Here is a 22,734-nt window from a genome sequence, read left to right on the forward strand (position 1 = left end):
TTCAAAGAACAGTACTGAAGTTCTCCCTCATGTCCTAGCCAACATTTTGCCCCAAAACATCACAAAAAAGATTATCTAGTCATTATCACATTGCTGTTTGTTGGACCTTGCTGTGCAGTTTAGTTGTTGTATTTCTTACATGAGCAACTTCACTTCAAAAGTGCTTAATTGGCTATGTAGAGTTTTGGGACATCCCAAGGGCATAAAAGGCACTTTATAAAAGATAAGTTCTTTCTTTCTTTAGGACATCTCCTAAGCATTGTATAATGCAAGTTCTTTGAGTCACTAAAAGATCTTGGTTGAATCCCATGATATGTTCAAAGTAATATTTTGTTCAATTAGAAACTTGAGTAAAGAGGCAAATCCCATAACGTGAGGCGCTGTTAAAGCTGTAAGAAGTATTAAAGTAGAAAGAAAGACTTGTATTTATATAGTGCCTTTCATGACCTCAGGGCGTCCCATTGTGCTTTACAGCCAATGAAGCACTTTTGTGATGTGTCATCTCTCTTGTAATGTAGGAAAGATTTGGTAAATTAGAGTGGTAATTAAGTGTGCCATAGAAAAATCTCTCATATTTATGATCACTGTGGAGACCATTAACAAATCAAAAAGATCAAATCCACTGACTGGTTTTTGTTTCCTAAATTGGGGTCAAACAGACAAGATTTCACTTTTATAAATTTTACTTTAACACTCAAACCAACATAAACATGAACTACAGCGAAATCACGATCGATATATGTATATCTTAAAGGTTACACGTTAATTAGCGGATGCAATAAAGATGGTCCTTACAGCTCCTCAGAATAGTCTTATCAGCAAGGCGGCGCTGTACAGTCCCACAGTACAACAAAATCAGAATCTTCCTCAGGTTCTGTCCTCCAGGATGCAGATATGGAAGCAGTGAAGTCCCATCAATAGCGAGCGATGCAATCTTCCCTTTAATGGTTCGGTCTTGGTGCCTCTTGAACAACCTCGGTCTTGCTCACTGCTGTCCTGATGGCATGGTATCACTAACAACTTTTCAGTCACTGAAGACAGCTGCCATAAGTCATTCACCAATAGTCAGCCCTCAGTCCAGGTTTCTCTGCTGGCAGTCAAACTTCTTCAACCAGTTGCTTTGTAGTCTGATTTTCTAGATGCCCAGAAACCTGCAGCTCTCAGCCTGTCTCTTTAAAACAATCTGGCTGATTTTCCATCCACTGCAGAATTCTTCACAACTCCCCAAAAGTCTTTTTACAAAACACACACACAGCATTTAGCTGTTTAACACTCTATAAGAGTTTTCTTGACAAACTGAAATTAAAACCACCAGTCACGTCCTTGGTAAAAAGAAAACTGCTTGTTTGCTCTCAGTCACAGGACAACCTGGGTTTGACTCCCAGAACCTAGAAACCCCCAGTCTCAAATCAGGGACTCTCAAAAACACAAACACAAGCTGTACATAATCACATCTTCTGCTAGTGTCATGCCTGGGACTAACTGATGAGGTGACTACCAGGATGGTAGAAGGCAAAATAGATGAATCCTCCTTTTTATGTCTAGCAATTTTTATCTAAAATGGCAAATCTTATGAAATCATGAGCTTATCTACTTGATGTAGTCTTTTCAAAATTGAAAGGTATATTTTAAAAAAGTGTTTTTTTTTAGATATGACCCTCGTTTCAACACTTGGTTTCATTTGGCCAGCATGCTCCAGAAGCGAACCCACTTCAGCATATGCGCTTACAATGGCCTTCTTTTTGCTGTTGGAGGTCGGAATTCCGAAGGTCCTCTCGCATCCATGGAATGTTACATCCCCTCCACTAATCAGTGGCAGATGAAGGCTCGGATGGAGGTCGCACGCTGCTGCCATGCTTCTGCACTCAATGACGGCAAGATCCTGGTAACTGGCGGCTATATCAACAATGGCTACTCTCGCACAGTGTGCGCCTATGATCCTCCAATAGACTCATGGAAAGACTATGCCAGTTTGAGTACCCCCAGAGGCTGGCACTGTGCAATCACCTTTGGTGATTATAGCTATGTTATGGGTGGTAGTCAACTTGGGCCACATGGTGAGAGGGTTGATGTCATAACAGTTGAACGCTACAGCGCTTATAACGGCCAATGGAGCTACTTGGCCCCTCTATCGATTGGTGTGAGTACAGCTGGTGTAACGACCCTGAATGACAGAATCTATCTGATCGGAGGTTGGAACGAAAGTGCAAAGAAGTACAAGAGCTGCATCCAGGCCTACAATCCAGATCTGAATGAATGGACTGACGAGGACGAGCTGCCAGAAGCTACCGTGGGCGTCTCTTGCTGCACCATCCTGTTGCCCAACAACAAACTTCGGGAGTCCAGAGCTAGTTCTGTGGCATCTGCAGCAATCAGTATCTAATAAGCTGCCTCTTTTAAATTAAAAAAAAAACTCTTTATACAGCCAGACTCGAAATTCAAACCTTCATATTACTACCCCATTCCTTCCTCACTCCATAAAGACCTACTGCAACATTTCACCTGGCAATGTCTGGCAAAACTTGCAATATTGGTTCCATGATAGAGCAGACAGGAGGTGGGTGGTCTGTCTCATAGTATTTTTAAGGTGTATATCTTTACAAATGTATTTGACAAATCTTTTTACAATTCCCCCTAAAACCCTAACCTGGTGTGTTGAAATGCAGATTTCTTTTCCTTCTCAAAACAATAAAAGTTTTGTCAAATATTATCCATTAAGATTGTGCATCTTGAACATAAGTGCAAGTAGCCAAGACACATTTATATCTTCATCCAACCAAATGAAATTGTTCACTGGATGCAATGTCCTCCAAGACTCAGCCACCTGGCAGTCACTTTCTAGCAACTATATTATTTGATTCTATTCTGATTGATATGTTCTGAAGAAATCAGCTATATTTCTAGAATTCAGAATCAGTAAAGTTGCATCAATACTGACCAGCCTGAGAAGAGAAGGTAACAAAATGTAGAAGACCTTCTTTTAAAACATTTACCAATTTTATTACATTTCCAATTCGGGAAATTGAGAAAAGGAACATCCTTTGTTGACACTCTTCCCCTTTAGTATCACCTCTTGAGATAGAGTGAACGTTGTGCGCAAAAGGTAAGGTAACTGTTTCTGTTGATTAATGGTGTGCGTGACTCATCTTAAAGCACCTTAAGTGGTTTGCTAAACACTTGACACAGTGCTTTAGACAACCTTATCAAAAGCAGTCACAAACAAAAAATAGGCTTTGGAGGTTCCACTTCTGTGATCATTTTTATTTGTTAATCAATCAAAGAATGAAGTGTAAGTTCAACAAATTTAACAAAAAAGATTTGTCAAAGTGAATTTCGAGTCTTACCAAGGTGATTAAAAAGGCAAACATTAAAACAAAAAGCATCAGCATTTTGGTATTGGCTGTATGAAGGTATAAGTACCATTCTCTCGGATTACCGTGTTGTGATTACCATAACAGAAGGGAAGGTTAAGATTATGAAAAGAACTAGTACTAAAAATAATTACGATAAATTGAAAAAAGTTATTTTTTTTTTAAATCAGAAATTAGGTAGCAGCAGAGGGGATATTGTAACTCATGCTTATGGAAAACAGCAAGATGCTGCAAATAAACCCTGAAGCCTGATTAAAATTCTGTAAAGTTAATTAGCTTGAGAGCACAAATATGAACTGAAATGATTCCTATGTAGTCATCTGCATTTTCACTTTTCAAAATGTTATTTCCAAATTTAAGGATTTGGGTTTACCTTAATTATTTTTTTTATGTGAAAAACAACCTGATGTTTCAAGTTGTTCAAAACCAATTCGAAGTCTACTTGATAAAAACTAAAACTTATCCAATAAGACACTAGTCACCAAGTAAGAGTTTGGGGGAGGACTGAAGAGGTTATAGGCCCTAAATGTTAACCCGACCTTCCTTTCTCCACAGACGCTGCCTGACCTGCTGAGTGTTTTCAGCATTTTATTGCAGATTTCCAGCATCTGCAGTTTTTTTAATATATAAAATGGAAACTGGGGAGGGTGGGAGGGAGACTGTGGACCTAAACGTTCAATTTTTAATTGCTTTCAAAATTCAACACCAAAAATGTATAGCTTTTCACCTGCATTAGCTGCAATATTTTGAAATTTGTAAATACAGTTCATCCCATAGAGATGAGGATTGGGGTGAAGCTCGAGAGGTTTAGTCCCTTAGTAGAATTAGAATAAAATGCAGCAACAGGACAAAACAGGAAGGTATAAAAAGTCGTTCAGATAACAAAGCACGAGAATGGAGATGGAGGAAGGAGAAGCAAATCTACACTTTTAACAATCTTGCAGTTGTAATATGCCCACCCAGGACTGAGGCAAGTCACCAAGAAAAATACGTCAAGATAGTTCTGTGGTGCGAGCAGTGGGGCATTTGACTATTGAGCCCAAGCAATAGCTAGTTCATTGTAATTGCTTAAATACATGGTAAGCAAACACCATCCTTTAGGCTGTGAGTTAGAGTTAAAGTTACCTAAACTTGCTTTGGTGAATTTACTGGTTCACAGCTAAACTATTAGATAGAGTACTCAGCAATATAGGGAAGGGGATACAAATTGGTCAGAGTCACTATGTCCCATTGGCATCACTCCAATTGTCTGGAATTAGGTGGGTGTTAATACCGATAGTGGCCAGGGCTTGAGCCAAAACTGATCCTCTTCAATTTTCTAATGGAATAAACAGCATGGAGAGAAAATCTAAATACAAAAGTCTTCTAATGTAGCATAACTTAAACGTGACCTGAAAAAAGTACGACTGATGGCACAGTGCATACTTTAAAACAAAAAGAAATCATTTAACTCAACACTTGGAATAGAACTCAATTTCAAGTTTAATTATTAACTGAAATATAATTTCCTAAATGGATATCAGAAGCAGCAAGGAGGTGGTCAAAATTGTGCTGCTGGTGGAAAAACTTTTCTATAGGTCTTAAGAAAAGCTGAGACTTTACCAAGGTGACAGTGAAGATAATGGAATCTTGAGCAGTTTTAAGATGTTGCAGTTAAAATGTTTAAGTTAATGTAAGGGAATAGGAAGGGTCACTGAAAAGTTAAAGATGGATTGCTTATTGGTCTCCAAAGAAACTCTGTTGGCACTTTTTTTTTAAAGTTACAAATCTTGCATCAGCTATTCTTTGAGAACAAAGCAAATGACAGTTATTAATCACTATCAGTTTAGTATGCATCATTGAAACTGTATTCGTTTACTTAATCACTTCTCAAAACTTTGCAAAGTTTAGATAAAGTACACAGTTTCCAAATTTATATGCTGGAAAAGAGTTCAGAGAACATAGATTTTTCTGGAATTAAACTAGAGAAAGGTTATACATGGGTAGTGGCGTGGGGGGAATGATGTGGTGGCAGGTGGCAGAGAATGTTGGAGGGTGCTCCTCTATAAATCACCAGCCTATGACATTCAGTTGCAAACTAAGCTGAACACTGAGTACCATTCAAGATTTTGCTCTGACCTTCAGGAAGCAGTCAAAAAAAAGTATGAAAAAAATGCATGATATCTATTCAAGAAAAGTTACTGCTGTAAACTTTCCATTTGGGATGCTAGATAAATGACTATTCTCAGTATCAAGGCTTCAGACTGCTGTTAAACATATTAGTTGCCCTGCTACAATGGATTTGCAATTTACCATTGCTGCCATAAGCATACAGGAGACAAGAGGCATTAACTGCTATTGTACCCATATGTGACAGGTAACTAATATGGGACAATAGACACAAAATAACCTGATTGAACCCGAATCAAAGCAGGACTGATTTCTCAATTTTAGAATGACTAGGTTACACTTGAATCAAGGTTTCTGTGCAACAGAATTGGATAACATTGCTGAAAAAGAATCCTAGGTTTTTTTTCCAGGATTTCCCCAAGGTTACATGGAATAATGCAATATAATCACGTTTACATTTATCTAAACTCCACTTGCCCAGAGAGAGAGAGAACAAGAACGAGAGAGAGCACGAATGTGTGTTAATACCACTCCTTGTGTAACACCAAGTACAGGCTGGTAGTTAAAGTTAATAGAAATTTTATGAATGATAGAGAAAGTAACAAAAAGGCCTGTTGAATTTAAAAGAAAATTGCATTCATCCATTACAGAAATGTGTCAGGTTCCTTGCATATTCACTGTCACAAAAAGTTGAATTACTATTTATGTGAATAAAAATATATAAATAGTAAATATGGTGCATTTATTGTATTTGTCACTTCGTACACATTGTAATAACATATCCCTGAAGTAGTTTAATCAGCCAACATATTGAAATGAAAGCATTCCAGATAATTCTCTGAATTTGTGGATGCAAAGATGTATCAATGGTTATTTGAACAAAAACAGAAAATGCTAGAAACCCTCAGCAGCAGGGAGTATTTGTGGACAGACAGCATAATTAACATTTTGGTTGTGGACCCTTTGTCAAAACTGCAAGAAATTGATGTTATTTTTCCCCTCATTTAAAAAAAAAACTAACACCTGAAAAATAGAATTATCTGTAAAGTGCTCAAGTGGAAGACAGGACATGGTTAGAAGTGGTAAGACAATAGGAGGCATTATGAGAGAAACCAAAGAAATAAAAGACATATACAAGACACAGAAATGAAAACACAAAAATCTGACGAAGACTCAGTTCCAGCAGCTTCAGAACCTGATAGAAGAGGGGGGAAAAAAAGGTCACCATCAAGGGTGCAGCCTACCTAATCAGACAGTGCTCTGATGCAGGGTCTCTATCCCACACATAAACCAGCTTCTCCCCTCATTCCCAGAACCACCCATCCTTGGGGTGCACACACTTGGCTGACAAGGTAGTCTGCATCATTGGTGTTCACCAGATTTTTTCTCCTTCCTTCTTACTTTTGTTCTGTTCCTTCTTAAATGCTGCACATCTGTCATATCTTCAATTAAGACAGCAATCAGAGTGGAGCACGACAACTAACTACTGGGGAGACAATCTCTTCCCAATCAACTATCTAGTGACTCCAGTTGAGAAGAAGCTAGGACACGAACTATAATGCTCTTCACTGCTGAACTGCCTGTTGTCACAAAAATTTTCCTGATTATGAATTCATGGTGCACAGCTTCCCCCAACAAAATTACAATCTGGAAATCACACTTGCAAAGCGCAAGATTTCTTGCTCCTGGTGGATGAAACTTGAGAATCCATAACTAGAAGATTTACTCCAGTATTTAGACTTATACCTGAAGAAAACCTGCTATTGTTGAACCATACACTTGTGATTCTCACACAAAAAAGCATACAAGATATTAAAAAGGGGGAAAGGAATTGGAAAATTTTAGGGCTACAAAGCGATACAAGGGTCTGTAAATGGGTGACTCACACCAATCAGCTCATGTTCCATTCATGGCGTCAGTGCTGTTTTTAAGTTTACAGATAGGTGGAGTACAAGTCAAATGGCGGCATCACGAAAAGGCCTACATTCATTAACATATAGTAAACTCAGTACTGGACATAAACTACTTTGTCAAATGACCTCTCAGAACAGAGAATGTAGTGTAAACCAGCAGCACATTTAACACTTGTCTTTCGACCTAATCCAAGATACAATCATGAGGTAACTACCACTAGACTAAAACGAATAAGGTTGTGGATTAGATTTTTCCTTTATTATTGATTGCTTTAAACATTTTTATTTTCCTGGCAGAATGATACCATCGTACTGCAAAGAAAAAGAGAAAAACAAATCATTAGAAAGTGAAATGTCTTGAAACAAATTTCAGTTTGCAGCTACATTTGTACAGACATTCAGATCAATGAGTCACATCATGAAAGCAGAACTACCTTCTGCTGGAACCAGCGCATGGCCTCCTCCTTGTTGATCCTGTGTTTGGCTCCAATACGACCACGTTTACGCTTCTTGTCAGCAATGCTGAAGCCTGGTCTTCCCAGAACCTGCAAAAATGGAGAGAGGAACAAAGGAGTCATAACAAAAGCAGGGGTTGGGCAACAGACAAGTCCTCGTCTGCAATACTACCTGTTTCAAATTTTTATGGTACTGGGAGGCAACTACAAATGGGATGGGCTTTACTTAACTGAACCAACAGATGGTAAAGGGAATAGGGAAAGAAGATATAAGCTAGTGAAGTGAGGGAGGTAAAATCTTTGCCAGTACGGTAGGAGCAAAATGGTTCAACGGTGGTGGGGGGGGGGGGGGGAAAGCGAGCACAGGAGAGAGGATAATAGAAAGGAAAAGGGAACTACATATTCCAATTCATAACATTTTCAAGATAGAGGGGGGAAAAAGCAAGGGAGTGTGGCCTATTAAAGATATAATTACAACCACCAGAAAAAAGTTATTAATTGATGATGCTCAAACAAACTTTGTCTAATGTTACGACCTCAGTGAGACCGTTAATGTTAAAACATGAGATATGAACTCCGGAACTCCGCAGACCAATTTAAAAGAATTACACGACAAAATTCCACATTTTAAGACTTTTATTATAACTAAACTAAAAATCACCATTAACTAAATAGGACTTTGTAAATAGCTAATATTCTAAATTACAGAGAAAGGTATTTTCTATTAAAACACTTGAAAACCTCATACCACATTTATACATTAAGCTGTCCTTGAAGCAAAATTTTTGCAGCCAAAAGTCCCAAATTCCTCCCAGTTGCAAAGGGTTGGATCTCCCAGAACTTCTCAAAGTCAATGTCCTCATTTCTCACTTCTTCAGAGCACTTTCAATCTGGACTTCCATGAATAAGGCAATCACTGGTTACCCTGTTGTCTTTTCCTTCTGCACAAACCACAACTTTCATATCAGGTTCAAGACTTTGCAGCCTTTTGCTGCATCAGTTTTCTGAGAGCAGGTGATCCCTCTCTCTTTGCCTTGAGGCTGCCTCCGCTGGTCGTTATCTGCCTTACAGCCTGCAAATTTCTCAGTCAGCAAAATTTATCTAGAATCAGAAACTGAATAGCCATTTGTTTTTTCCCCATATGCAGAGCCCACCTGAGCCTTCCTTTGTTTCCAGGTGTGTGCAATTGCAATTCGTATTTGCATTTCCAGAGCCACTGACTCCTTGTTTATGATCTGAGTGTCTGGGAAAGCGAAACCCATTGCCCGTCATAACCTTACATTCTCTGCTTTTCAAAGGGTCTTTGATCTGGGCTCCTTGTTGTCCTGGTAACCAAGATTCCTATCTTGTCTTTACACATGTTGATGTGAGGTTAAAAATAACTGTTTTAAAAACATAACCATGCTACAAAGTCCAGTGTTCATAATACTGAAATTAATTTCCGTACTGGGTGTACATTATAGATCAAACAATGCAGAAGATTTCAGGAGGCCAGAACAGTTAACAGTCAGTTCAGTGGCAAGAAGAGAGGTTTAGCAGTGCAGATATGTAGATCTTAAGCCGAGAGCAGTTCGAAAACACCATTTACAGGAAGGATCCATGGTAAAGGTACAAAGGTTCATGAGAATATCAGGAACTTAGAGGTTAAAGTCACAAAGAAAGACTCAAAGTTTTTTCCATCAGAACACAAAGGATTAAGGGCAATTTAACAGCTGTTTTCAAAATTAAGATTAAGGGGGTACATAGTAAAATATTGTTTCCACTGTAAATTAGACACAGGATTATCAACTGTGGTAGAAAACATGTTCTGACAGCCCTTGTGCTCGAAGAACATGGAGTGACTTATGAGTCAAGACAGAGACTATTATTCATTTTTAAAAACTGGATAAATGAAAAGAAATATAGAACAGAACAAAGGACAAGGAAATGGGATTACAGTAGATAGTTCCAGTTGAAGAGCTAGCACTGGCACAGGTGTGTGGGACCGAATGGCTTCCTATGCTGTAATTTCAGTATTTCTACTTTCTTTCACAAGTACTCTAATCGGCCCAAGGACCACTTGCAGCACATTTTGCCTTCATTGTGGTTCTCTGGACCACCAGTCACAGTCTGCCCACTCCAATGATATTGGGTCCAGTTGGAATTCAGTGCTGATTCTTCCATCATTAGGAGAGGAAAGCATGTTACTTGGAAACAGATTACCCCAGCTTTCAGAGAAAGTTTGAAGTTTGCCTTCTGGTCTGTGCAAAGTTAGCTGATCTTGGCCAGGCCATCAGTAGGGACAAAGTATCCTGCCCGTGATCACTATCCAACAATTCATGCTGAAGTGCATATAAATGGATGTCAGCTGTGACAGAAACACAGCTGCACAGACCCACTGATCAAACAGCCCACCATCTGTAAAAATGTACCATAGTACAGAAAATAGATTTTAAAAACACATTTAGAAACTGATCAAGTCTGGAGAGTGTTTAATTAATCCAGTGAGATGAAAGTGGGCTGGATTTTACCTTAGGCGGATGGGAATTCGCCACTGACGTAAAAGTCGGTGGCGAACCTGCTTCCGCCTAGCCTGGAAGGCGGGAGCGGGCAGGTAGGCCTCCTGGAGCCTCCCACTCCATTTTATGCCGCTCCCATGCCACCATCCAACCCGCTGGGGTGGCGTACAATTCAGCCCCCTATGTCAGGAATACTCAAACAATCGATTTTAATCCCCCCTTCTCCCACAAAGGAAGAATTCGATCATTTCCCAAAAGTAAAAAAAATTTTTTAATTCTTCCCAGTCCTGTCCATAATAAGTAATTAAAGCATTCACCTGTGAAAGACCAAAATGATCCAATTTGAACATGGGAAGCTGGATTTCTTATCTTATAGGGTGTGCTTAACACGATCATGAACTTAATGCTCTATAGTGCTACACCACAACCAAGCCATCAGGAAATAATGGTTTGAAAATCTAATACTCCAGACCAAATTTTAAAAAAAACTTTGAAAGGCATTGTTTTCTCCCCACAACTTCTGACCCATGATATACAGGACCCCCTTTAAATGCCCAAGACAATCTTCTGACAAGCATCGCCCACAGTGCTTTGAAATAACGAGCCAGAATTTGCTGTCAAAATAAGTGAGGCTAATGGAATTCACTGGTTTCTATGCATAAATCATACAGCAACTTCAGGTAAGGGGCAGATGAGGACATTAAACACAAATATCCAAAAGTTGCTGTCCAAGTTGCGCCGTTCCACCGTTAGCTTTGCAAAAATGGCATCTTGCTGTCTGCCTCACCATTGAAATGCATGAAGCTGCCGTACTTGGATGGCAGATCAAACTAAATTCCCCTTGGAAAATTATGGTCTGGACTTTATGCAGGAGGCGGGGCACCCGGCCAAAAAGACGGGGGAACCCTGCCTCCGCATTTCTTCTGACCCCTGGAGCAAACCTCTAGTCTTTTGGAGTCAAAGTTTAAGGAGACAGGATCCCCGTCCCTTTAAAGACTTAATACGGACGGGGATACCGCATACAAGAGCTGCCAACCAATCACAGGGTTGGCAGCGCCACCAGAAACAGTCAAAGAGATACACTGTTGCTTGCCCTCTTCACTTATGTCCTAGATACCCTGTTTCCCTCGCCGTTACCAGCTTGCACTTTAGCAACTTGCCAACGCTAAAAAAGTTTTTAAACCTAAACATACAGAGCATGATTAACTAACAGCAGATGCCATTAGATGCCGTAGTACACCAAATTATGGCCCAATCTATTTGAAAGTTGTGAGTAGCCCTATCATCACGAGTGTGTGAACCAATATCATACCACCCAATGGCGCAGCACACGGCAACTCCAATCAGTTTGAATATATATGAACAACAGTATCTTCCATTCTGCCATTAAATATTACTACCTATTGGTTAGATAAAAGGAAATATTAATACAAGAGAATCTCTTACCATGCATTACATCTGTATAAATATTACCTGCCCATCACATTTTCTCCCCCCCTCCTCCCACCCCCGATGGCATGCACACCTTGCTTGGATACAGTTGCACAGAAGCCAATCACTCTTTGTTACCAAGTCCAAGTAGCCATTCTTCTTGTGAGACTAAAGACAGCAAGTAATAATCATCAAAGGTATCACATTCAAGTACATTCTGTTCTTCTAAGATGCTCTATTCAACTCTACTCAACAACCAGCAGCAGGAATCCTAAGCTATCAAGGCAAGCTGGTCCAGGATTGATCCTTTGTCTATGCTGAGTTAAGTTAAGGCAGAAATAGGGAGTACTTTATACCCTTGAGCTAGGGAAAGTTGGGAAAGGGGGGGGGGGGGGGGGGAGGTGCTGGTGGGGGAAGACATTTTTTTTATAAAAGCCAATGCACCTATGCACCTGCTTCCTATCACTATCTAGTGACTACTCCTGGAAAGTGCACATTTGTGGATGTTCAGTGAGAACATGAATTGGATCAGCTGTCACGTCACCTTCAAAGGCCCGCCAACAATCAGATTGGAGTGAAACATAAAGAATGGTTCCGGGGCTCAAACAGCCATAAATCATGAATGAACAAAATGGGATTCTAGTTTTGAAGCTTCAGCCATGCTACAATCTCAGTACACTAAATTACTACCCAAGTTCATGGCCAGTATAAACATTCCATTTCAGAATCTAAGATTACACATAGAACCTATACTGCATTTTGCAATTTGTAAAATTAGAGCATGAGCATCAGTGACCAAGAATTATAAAAATTTTATAGGGTTAAGATAAATTGAACTGAATATAGCTACATCACTATATGGGGCTTACGCACAATTTAATCTAGAACTAGGATACCAGAACTCCTAGATAAGTAACTTGGATAGGTTAACTGAATACCTCAACTATTACACTAGTGCAGAATGGCAGCTACTGGAAACGTATTTAAAAAATTGTTTCTTTTTTGTTGATTTGTGCATTTTTTAAGTCAACTTACTTTATATCAGCAGCACCTGGGAACAGAAGTTTTTGGTCTGGGATCGATGCATGCAGAAAATAGCTGGGGCCAGAAGAATATCTCATGAGGGAAAAAATGGTTTTGAGTGGCATATTTAAATGCATATTCTCCCAACTGCTTTAATCCCAAAAGGCAGCTGTGTAACAGATGGCACATACCACATAGAAGTCCAAACCATAGATACCAATACTTGGGTCATACTTAATGCCCAAATCAATGTGCTCCTGAATACCAAAACCAAAGTTGCCAGTGTCCGAGAAGTTGTTTTTCCTTAGTTCATATTCACGAACCTGTAGATGAAAGGAATAAAACAAAATTACTAAAAAGATCTTCAGCCATGGCCTCACTTTCACAGCAGATACTCAATAAATCACAAAAGGTCAATTCTAAGAAATAAAATTCCTCCTGAAGTGGTAAAAAAAAAACTTTGACAAATAATCTTATTTTTCTCCTTTGAAGTGCTGCTTAAAATTTTAATTCAAACCATTTCTGCCAACCCCACCAAACATCAAAACTCTTCCCCAAAGGTCAGTGTTAATGGATTTACAAATTAATTTAAAAAATGTTCTGACAACAGGTCATTGACCTGAAATGTTCTTTGTTTCTCTCTCCAAAGATGCTGCAGGCCTGCTGAGTATTTCCAACATTAACTGTTCTTCTTTCAGATTCCCAGCATCCACAGTATTTTGCTTCTGTAATTTTAGGCTTGCTAATTTGTATATCTGATTATTCTGACCCACTCTTTCATGCAATGCTCAAATAATGAGCAGCTTCATACTTGTGAATGAACTGCTGGAACTTAGACAAGGCTGTATGTGCATAATATAAAGTGAGCAATAATCCACACACATAGAATAGTCATAACTCTTCTGGATATTCACAAATCAAATCAAATAATCTCTGCACCAGCAACTGTGTATAACAGGGATGTCTCAACTGTAATTGCACATAAAACAAAATTACAGGAATCATTGTTACAAACAGGTGAGATATGATTAGGATGGTTCGCCTATTTCAACTCTCAACTGACCTCAAACAGCACTTTTATTAGAATTTTGAAATGACAGATTTTCTTATAGGTTTGAAGAAAGATAAATGTTTAAACAAAACCCAAAAATTCACAACTTCACACACACACACACACACACACACACAAGAAAAGATAGTGATTAAAAGATAGCATGCATTTAAGTCAGGTGTGTTTTTTAAAAAGTTCATTGTGAAACCTTGTTTGTTTTCCCGAAAGGAAAATTTAAACGATGCAGGCCTGTGATTTCTTTTTTTCCTGGTTCACCGGAGTCAAGCTTTGGAAAGTTTCAGGTGGACGAATGCTTTGCTGCAGACTTCCTTGGTTAAATCTCAGTTACTATTTGACGGTGAAGATCCTGTTTCAATCTCTCAGATGGGGAGTTTTCAAAAGTCACCTTTTCGACTCTGCCTCTAGGTAGTTTTTAAAGATAGTATTTGGCAGGGTCATCTTCTCTCTCAGCCTCCTGGCTGCTGGTTTTCTGTCAATACTTTGCTTTCTGCACAGAAAAGTGTCTTTTTTAAAAAAAAACTACTCAGGCTTGTTGTCTGTCAGATGGCCAAAGTTGCTCTCTCCTGGTGTTTTCATACAATGTCTCTGAATGTGTGGCCATTGTTAGACAATGGTGTTTGGATGTTGCCCAACTTGATAAAGTGGTATTTGGTCACATCTATTATCCTGAGTTTGAGTCTGGAGACTATGGCTGCAAAGGTCATTGTTAGTCCAACTGGCTGAAAAAGGTAGCCATTAATATTTCTAATGCCTTCTTCAAGGCTTGTCCAGACATGATAATGTGTTCAGTCTATGTACATTTGCAATACAGGAGAGGTGACCTGACCTCTTAACTTCATTTTGTCTTGGAGCAAAAGTGTGTCCATTTTGGGAGGTTAATTCATCAGTTCATTTTTATAGTTCATAATTGCGCCGTGCTTGAGTGTGACATTATGCATTTTCCCCACACATGACTTTAGTGAAAGTTGCTATAGATTGTTAATGCTGTTGTAATTTTACTGTCCAATCAATAGAGTTAAAAGACTTGCATTTCTATAGCGCCTTTCGCAGCCACAGGATGAGCCAAAATGGTTCACAACCAATGAAGCATTTTGGAAGTGTAGACACTGTTGTAATGTAGGAAACGTGGCAGCCAATTTTTGCACAGCAAGCTCCCACAAACAGCAATGTGATAATGACCACAAAATCTGCTTTTCTGATGTTGACTTAGGGATAAATATTGGCCAGGACACCAGAAATAACTCCCCTGCTCTTCTTCGAAATGACCCCACATGATCTTTTATGTCCACCTGACAGGACAGATGGAGACTCAGTTTAATGCCTCATCCAAAAGATGGCATCTCCAACAGGGTGCTGCTCCCTCAATACAGCACTGGACTGTCAGCTTCGACTTTTCTGCTCAAGTCCTGGAGTGGGACCTGAACCCACAACCTTCTAACTCAAGAAGCAGGAGTGCTACCAACTGAGCTGTTGTAGATCATGAATTCATATCCAAACCCACCAGACACTGAGCTGGTTAGTGTGAGGAGGCTTCAAGAAGGAACCATTCTCATCTCCACAGGAAGGAACAGTTGTGGCTTGAACATTCATGTACAATCCAGAAGTTGATTTGAAAGCAGCATGGTTCCAAGTATTTGAGCAACTTCTCTTACTTGCCTCCCCGCGCACCCATTACTTCAAATTGCATACAAAAATGTAGCCGAAGAGTGTTAAAAGCAGAAAAACAACTTTTTAAAAATAAAACATCCACCCTTACAAAAAAAAAGGGGGAAACTTATTACTTATACAAACTACTACGAAACAAAAGTAGTCCAACTTACTTTAAGGCCTTTTTCCAGGATCTCCTCAGCTTTGGCACCACGGACTGTGCAGTGAACAGCAATCTTTTCATTTCTCCTGATACCAAAAGATCTCACTGTGTAGCGAGCTAATGGAGGACAAATGTTATTTGACAATGCTGCAAATTCAAAAGCATTTTAACTCAAGTTTTATAAAGCTCAAGCAGTGTATACAAACTCACCTTTGGAGAAGACAGGAGTTTGGCCAGTAAGCTGCTCAAGAACTTTGGCAGCTCGAGTAAGTCGATCACCGCTTTCACCAACGCATATATTCATACAGAGCTTTCTGATGCGCAGCTCACGCATAGGGTTTTCTTTCTTCCCCTGATCCTAAAATAAAGGATCATCTTAGAAACCAAGATATTACATTTTGCTGACGGTACAAGGTTCAGAGCTGAACACTGTGGCATCGATGGTATCCCTTTTCTCTCCACCCTCTCCCTGCAAAAATTACCAGCTGGACAATTTTCCTCCCATACCACTCCCACAGAAAGAAGTTACAATTGTGCTGTCACTTGGATTTCAGTAAACATTACAGTAGATATGAAATCTCCATACTACAGTCACTTTACGCTTACAGTACAATTATAAACAGCATTTTTTCCTCAAACTTGAATTATCATTTTGAATTATTCAATAATAGAGAGTAAGTACTGGTTATTACAGGCATGACATTGATGGACAGAGCAAACTGATTTTTTTCTCTGTTGCGTACTGGTACTAGAATGCTAAATACGTCTAACAAAACAGTACTACAACTATAGTTTCCTAGATCTATAACTTAGCATTCTGCCAAAATCAGAGAATCAGCCTGACTTCAGAACATTAGTAGCCATGATTTTAGTGCCCTGTACTCAGATTCCAAATTTATTACATCTTTTTTGGTGGTATTGATGACCTATTGTAGCAATTTCAATCAACCAAAGTACTCGTCTAAAAAAGCTGAAAAAGCAGCGAGAGCGGGAACAGGCGAGAGGAGCCGGGAGATAAAAGGAGCCGAAGCCAGAGACCAGAAGCAGCAGCGAGAGCAGCGGCAGCGAGAGTGGGAACAGGCGAGAGGAGCCGGAAGATAAATGGAGCCGAAGCCAGAGACCAGAAGCAGCAGCGAGAGCGCTCTGTTCTGTTCTGTGGACCTGTTTGACCAGCAAAAATTGAAGTGTGATATCACAGGAGAGCTGGTAAGTGATTGGTGGGTATTTCTTTCTTCCATTTGAGCAACGGGAGCAGTGAGAGCGCGAGCCAGGGGGCAGCCGGGAAGGTAAGTTGAGCTATAAAGTACTTACCTCGTGATTCGGCGGACGCGGACGCGGGGACTGCTGGGTAAGTGAACTTATATATTTGGGCAGTGGCTAAACCCGAAACAATACACGTGTAGTGTCTCCCACCCATCCTCCTCCTCTAACCAAAAAAAAAAGGACTCTTGTGTGGAGGGTTTGGTAAGATAAGGTTTTCCTTTATTTTTTTTTAAATCTCTTTTGTCAATTTAGAGCAGAGGGGATGGAAGCTAGGGCAGCTGCATGCTCCTCTTGCAGGATGTGGGAGGTAAGGGTCACCACTTGTGTCCCTGCTGACTTCACCTGTGAGAAGTGCACCCAACTCCAGCTCCTCACAGACCGCGTTAGGGAACTGGAGCTGGAGCTGGATGAACTTCGGATCATTCAGGCGGCTGAGGGGGTGATAGAGAGCAGTTATAGGGAAGTGGTGACACCTAAGTTACAGGATAAAGGTAGCTGGGTGACCGTCAGGGGAGGGAAAGGGAATAGGCGCACAGTGCAGGGATCCCCTGTGGCCGTTCCCCTCAATAATAAGTATACCGTTTTGGATACGGTTGGGGGGGGGGGGGGGGGGGGGGAAAACGACCTACCAGGGGAAAGCCACAGCGGCCAGGTCTCTGGCACTGAGCCTGGCTCTGTGGCTCAGAAGGGAAGGGGGGAGAATAGGAGAGCGATAGTGATAGGAGGAGATTCAATGGTTAGAGGAACAGACAGGAGATTCTGTGGTCGCGAACGAGACTCCTGGATGGTATGTTGCCTCCCGGGTGCCAGGATCAGGGATGTCTCGGATCGAGTCTACAGGATTCTGAAGGGGGAGGGGGAGCAGCCAGAAGTCGTGGTACACATCGGTACCAATGACATAGCTAGGAAAAGGGATGAGGACCTGAAAAGCGAATATCGGGAGTTAGGTTGGAAGCTAAAAGGCAGGACGAGCAGAGTAGTAATCTCAGGATTGATACCTGTGCCACGTGCTAGTGAGGCTAGAAACAGAGAGCGAGTGCAGCTGAACACGTGGCTACAGAGCTGGTGTAGGAGGGAGGGCTTCAGATATGTGGATCATTGGGATACCTTCTGGGGAAGGTGGGACCTGTACAAGAAGGACGGGTTGCATCTGAACTGGAGGGGCACCAATATCCTGGGCGGGAGGTTTGCTAGAGCTCTTCGGGAGGGTTTAAACTAGTTTGGCAGGGGGATGGGAACCGGAGCTACGGATCAGTGGATGGGGTAGCTGTTGAATAGGCAGATACAGAGTGCAGAGAGTCTGTGAGGAAGGTTAGACAGTTGACAGGGCAAAGTTGCAGCCAGTATGATGGGTTGAAGTGTGTCTATTTTAACGCAAGAAGTGTCAGGAATAAGGGTGATGAACTTAGAGCATGGATCAGTACTTGGAGCTACGATGTTGTGGTCATTACAGAGACTTGGATATCACAGGGGCAGGAATGGATGTTGGATGTTCCGGGGTTTAGATGTTTCAAAAGGAATAGGGAGGGAGGTAAAAGAGGTGGGGGAGTGGCATTGCTAATCAGGGATAGTATCACAGCTGCAGAAAGGGAGGTCTCGAGGAGGGTTTGTCTACTGAGTCAGTATGGGTGGAAGTCAGAAACAGGTAAGGAGCAGTCACTTTATTGGGAGTTTTCTATAGACCCCCCAATAGCAAGAGAGACACGGAGGAACAGATTGGGAGGCAGATTTTGGAAAGGTGCAGAAGTAACAGGGTTGTTGTCATGGGTGACTTCAACTTCTCCAATATTGATTGGAACCTCCTTAGTGCAAATAGTTTGGATGGAGCAGTTTTTGTCAGGTGTGTCCAGGAAGGTTTCCTGATTCAATATGTAGATAGGCCGACTAGAGGGGAGGCTAAGTTGGATTTGGTGCTTGGCAACGAACCAGGCCAGGTGGCAGATCTCTCAGTGGGAGAGCATTTCGGTGATAGTGGTCACAACTCCCTGATCTTTACTATAGTCATGGAGAGGGATAGGAGCAGACGGGATGGGAAAATATTTAATTGGGGGAGGGGGAATTACAATGCTATTAGGCAGGAAATGTGCAGGTTGTTTAGGGAGCACTTGCTGTGACTGCTGGATAGGTTTGTCCCGATGAGGCAAGGAAGGGATGGTAGGGTGAAGGAACCTTGGATGACAAGAGATGTGGAACAGCTAGTCAAGAGGAAGAAGGAAGCTTACTTAAGGTTGAGGAAGCAAGGATCAGACAGGGCTCTAGAGGGTTACAGGTAGCCAGAAAGAAACTGAAGAATGGACCTGAGAGCTAGAAGGGGACATGAAAAAGTCTTGGTGGGTAGGATTAAGGAAAATCCCAAGGCGTTCTACACTTATGTGAGGAACAAGAGGATGGCCAGAGTGAGGGTAGGGCCGATCAGGGATAGTGGAGGGAACTTGTGCCTGGAGTCGGAGGAGGTAGGGGAGGTCCTTAATGAATACTTTGCTTCAGTATTCACTAGTGAGAGGGACCTGGACGTTTGTGAGGACAGCGTGGAACAGGCTGATATGCTCGAACAGGTTGATGTTAAGAAGGAGGATGTGCTGGAAATTTTGAAAGACATGAGGATAGATAAGTCACCGGGGCCAGACGGGATATACCCAAGGTTATTACGGGAAGCGAGGGAAGAGATTGCCGCGCCTTTGGCGATGATCTTTGCGTCCTCACTGTCCACTGGAGTAGTACCAGATGATTGGAGGGTGGCAAATGTTATTCCCTTGTTCAAGAAAGGGAATAGGGATAACCCCGGAAATTACAGACCAGTCAGTCTTACGTCGGTGGTGGACAAATTATTGGAGAGGATTCTGAGAGACAGGATTTATGATTATTTGGAAAAGCATAGTTTGATTAGAGATAGTCAGCATGGCTTTGTGAGGGGCAGGTCATGCCTCACAAGCCTTATTGAATTCTTTGAGGATGTGACAAAACACACTGATGAAGGAAGAGCAGTGGATGTGGTGTATATTGATTTTAGCAAGGTGTTTGATAAGGTTCCCCATGGTAGGCTCATTCAGAAAGTAAGGAGGCATGGGATACAGGGAAATTTGGCTGTCTGGATACAGAATTGGCTGGCCCACAGAAGACAGAGGGTGGTAGTAGATGGAAAGTATTCAGCCTGGAGCTCGGTGACCAGTGGTGTTCCGCAGGGATCTGTTCTGGGACCCCTGCTCTTTGTGATTTTTATAAATGACTTGGATAAGGAAGTGGAAGGCTGGGTTTGCTGAAGACACAAAGGTTGCTGGAGTTGTGGATAGTGTGGGGGGCTGTTGTAGGTTGCAACGGGACATTGACAGGATGCAGAGCTGGGCTGAGATGTGGCAGATGGAGTTCAACCTGGAAAAGTGTGAAGTGATTCATTTTGGAAGGTCGAATTTGAATGCAGAATACAGGCTTAAAGACAGGATTTTTGGCAGTGTGGAGGAACAGAGGGATCTTGGGGTCCACGTCCATAGATCCCTCAAAGTTGCCACCCAAGTTGATAGGGTTGTTAAGAAGGCGTATGGGGTGTTGGCTTTCATTAACAGGGGGATTGAGTTTAAGAGCCGCGAGGTTATGCTGCAGCTCTATAAAGCCCTGGTTAGACCACACTTGGAATATTGTGTTCAGTTCTGGTCACCTCATTATAGGAATGATGTGGAAGCTTTAGAGAGGGTGCAGAGGAGATTTACCAGGATGCTGCCTGGACTGGAGGGCCTTATGAAGAAAGGTTGAGGGAGCGAGGACTTTTCTCATTGGAGCGAAGAAGGATGAGAGGTGACTTGATAGAGGTGTACAAGATGATGAGAGGCATAGATAGAGTGGATAGCCAGGGACTTTTTCCCAGGGCAGAAACGGCTATCACCAGGGGGCATAATTTTAAGGTGATTGGAGGAAGGTTTAGGGGAGATGTCAGAGGTAGGTTCTTTACAGAGAGTGGTGGGTGCGTGGAATGCACTGCCAGCGGTGGTAGTAGAAGCAGATACATTAGGGACATTTAAACGACTCTTGGATAGGTACATGGATGATAGTAGAATGAAGGGTATGTAAGTAGTTTGATCTTAGAGTAGGTTAAAGGGTCGGCACAACATCGTGGGCCGAAAGGCCTGTACTGTGCTGTACTGTTATATGTTCTATGTAACAGTTAATAGATTATACTTCTGTACACTACTGTATGCATGAGATTTTTAAAAACATACAATCGTCACACTTCTCCCACAGTAATAATTTTACATATCTGTGGTCAACAGAAATTGATGAAAGACATTTTCACTGATGAATGATTTTGACAACTCAAACTGCATGATTTTATGTCGTGAATTTTCTTCAATAAACTCTCAACTCACCACAAGATGTTAGAAATTAGCTTACTGTACAGATAAACTGAATTCAAGCTTTTATAGAAACTGGAAGTTATATTAAGAGTGACAGACCACTGCTCTATAAAGACGACTTCCAATTCTTATAAAAACAGGATTTTAGTTCTCAAACTGAATTAGTAGAGCTCAATAGGGTTTCAATACAGTAGCACTGAAGCAGGAACTGTAATCCATGCCCACATGAACAGGCAATCATTCAGCCCATCAAAGCAGATATTTGTTGCACTCAACCCCACCCATCTATCATTCAACTGCATTTCAATAACATTTATGCCCTTAATTTCTTTGCCACTCAACACCTCCCCATTTAAGCAAAGAAATGCAAAAGCCCTTTATAAATCAACCATTAGTTTAAATCAAAAACAAGAAATGCTGGAAGCACTCAGCAGGTCTGGCAGCATCTGTGGAGAGAGAAGCAGAGTTAACGTTTCAGGTCAGTGACCCTTCTTCATAAGTTTAAATTTATGTACTCAGGTCCTTCAAGTCTGACTTAGTTTGAACTAATAACCTGGGGCGAGGTCCTATAATATTTAATATCCCTCAAATTAGATTTCTTCCTACTCCACCTACTTACTGAACCATAAAATCTAAGCTTCTCTAATCTTTCTGCAATTGTGAACACTAGCCACTGGCAAGATTACTCTCTCATTTCAGCGTCCTCTAATCATACAACTGTTTCTAACACCCCAAATCATCTGCATGTACATTGAGGTTCAAGCACAAAACTGCAGTACTCTACCCAACACCTACCCTAGCGTGACGTTACACAAAAGAAGTGATCCATTTCCTATTTGTAAAACCAATTTATCCAGTCCACAGCGACTTACATTTATATAGCGCCTTTAACGTAGTAAGACATCACACACACTAACGCTGGATTCCCAAAAAGCAAAGATACACAAGTCACTAAGAAGCCACTTTTTTTCATTAAAATAAACTGTCATTCCGAATTTAAAATGCAGAGGGCCTGAAACAGATAAGTTATTTAGTGAAAACACACAGACTAGCAACAGTAACTAGCGTTGCTCCTAGCAACGGAGCTAATGTCGAGGTATCTGTGGCCTAACTTGGCCTCCGCAAGCTGCAAGTCGAGCAGCTTTCATCTCGGCTTAAAAATAAAAGCCAGCGTGAGCACAGTTCGCTTCAAACCGAGATCCTCCATGAGTTATGAAGCTAACAGGTTTTCCACAACCGCCACCCCTTTCCCTTACCGCCATGTTGGTGGAGGAGACAAAGCCGCGACCATTTACTCAGGGCCCGAATGGCGAAGCGTCCAGAAGATCAGCAAGAGGTTCCTGCTGCACAATGTTACCCCATTAGCGCCACCTTTCCAATGCCAGAAAAGTACATCATCTTCAACAGTCATTTTTTTATTCGTGAGAAACCTAACTAGAAAAT

The 22,734-nt window shown here is 41.3% G+C and overlaps 2 protein-coding genes across 7 annotated transcripts in view; one reads left to right on the forward strand and one right to left on the reverse strand.

Moving 5' to 3' along the window:
* The window catches only part of LOC137347137 (kelch-like protein 31), a 39,770-nt gene extending 33,584 nt beyond the window's left edge, over window positions 1-6,186 (forward strand). For all 4 annotated transcript variants that reach the window (XM_068011272.1, XM_068011270.1, XM_068011271.1 and 1 more), the window contains one exon: window positions 1,651-6,186. In XM_068011272.1, the coding sequence (XP_067867373.1) occupies window positions 1,651-2,383 (733 nt within the window). In that variant the 3' untranslated portion in view covers window positions 2,384-6,186. The remainder of the gene's footprint in view (window positions 1-1,650) is intronic.
* Window positions 2,960-22,638, reverse strand: rpl11 (ribosomal protein L11). 3 transcript variants are annotated; one of them, XM_068011277.1, is made up of 6 exons: window positions 22,548-22,638; window positions 15,893-16,040; window positions 15,693-15,799; window positions 13,035-13,123; window positions 7,828-7,938; window positions 2,960-7,705 (listed from the first exon to the last, which is right to left on the reverse strand). In XM_068011277.1, the coding sequence occupies exons 1-6, from the start codon at window positions 22,551-22,553 to the stop codon at window positions 7,666-7,668; spliced, it is 501 nt and encodes a 166-aa protein (XP_067867378.1). In that variant the 5' UTR covers window positions 22,554-22,638; the 3' UTR covers window positions 2,960-7,665. The 3 variants fall into 3 exon arrangements, with proteins under 3 accessions (XP_067867378.1, XP_067867376.1, XP_067867377.1); XM_068011275.1 differs by having other exon boundaries at window positions 2,962-7,705; window positions 12,992-13,123; XM_068011276.1 differs by lacking the exon at window positions 22,548-22,638 and adding an exon at window positions 22,164-22,488 and having other exon boundaries at window positions 2,962-7,705; window positions 12,992-13,123.
* Window positions 22,639-22,734: the final 96 nt, after the last annotated feature.

This window comes from Heterodontus francisci, chromosome 31 (assembly GCF_036365525.1).
Source record: "Heterodontus francisci isolate sHetFra1 chromosome 31, sHetFra1.hap1, whole genome shotgun sequence".
Classification (NCBI taxonomy): Eukaryota; Metazoa; Chordata; class Chondrichthyes; order Heterodontiformes; family Heterodontidae; genus Heterodontus; species Heterodontus francisci.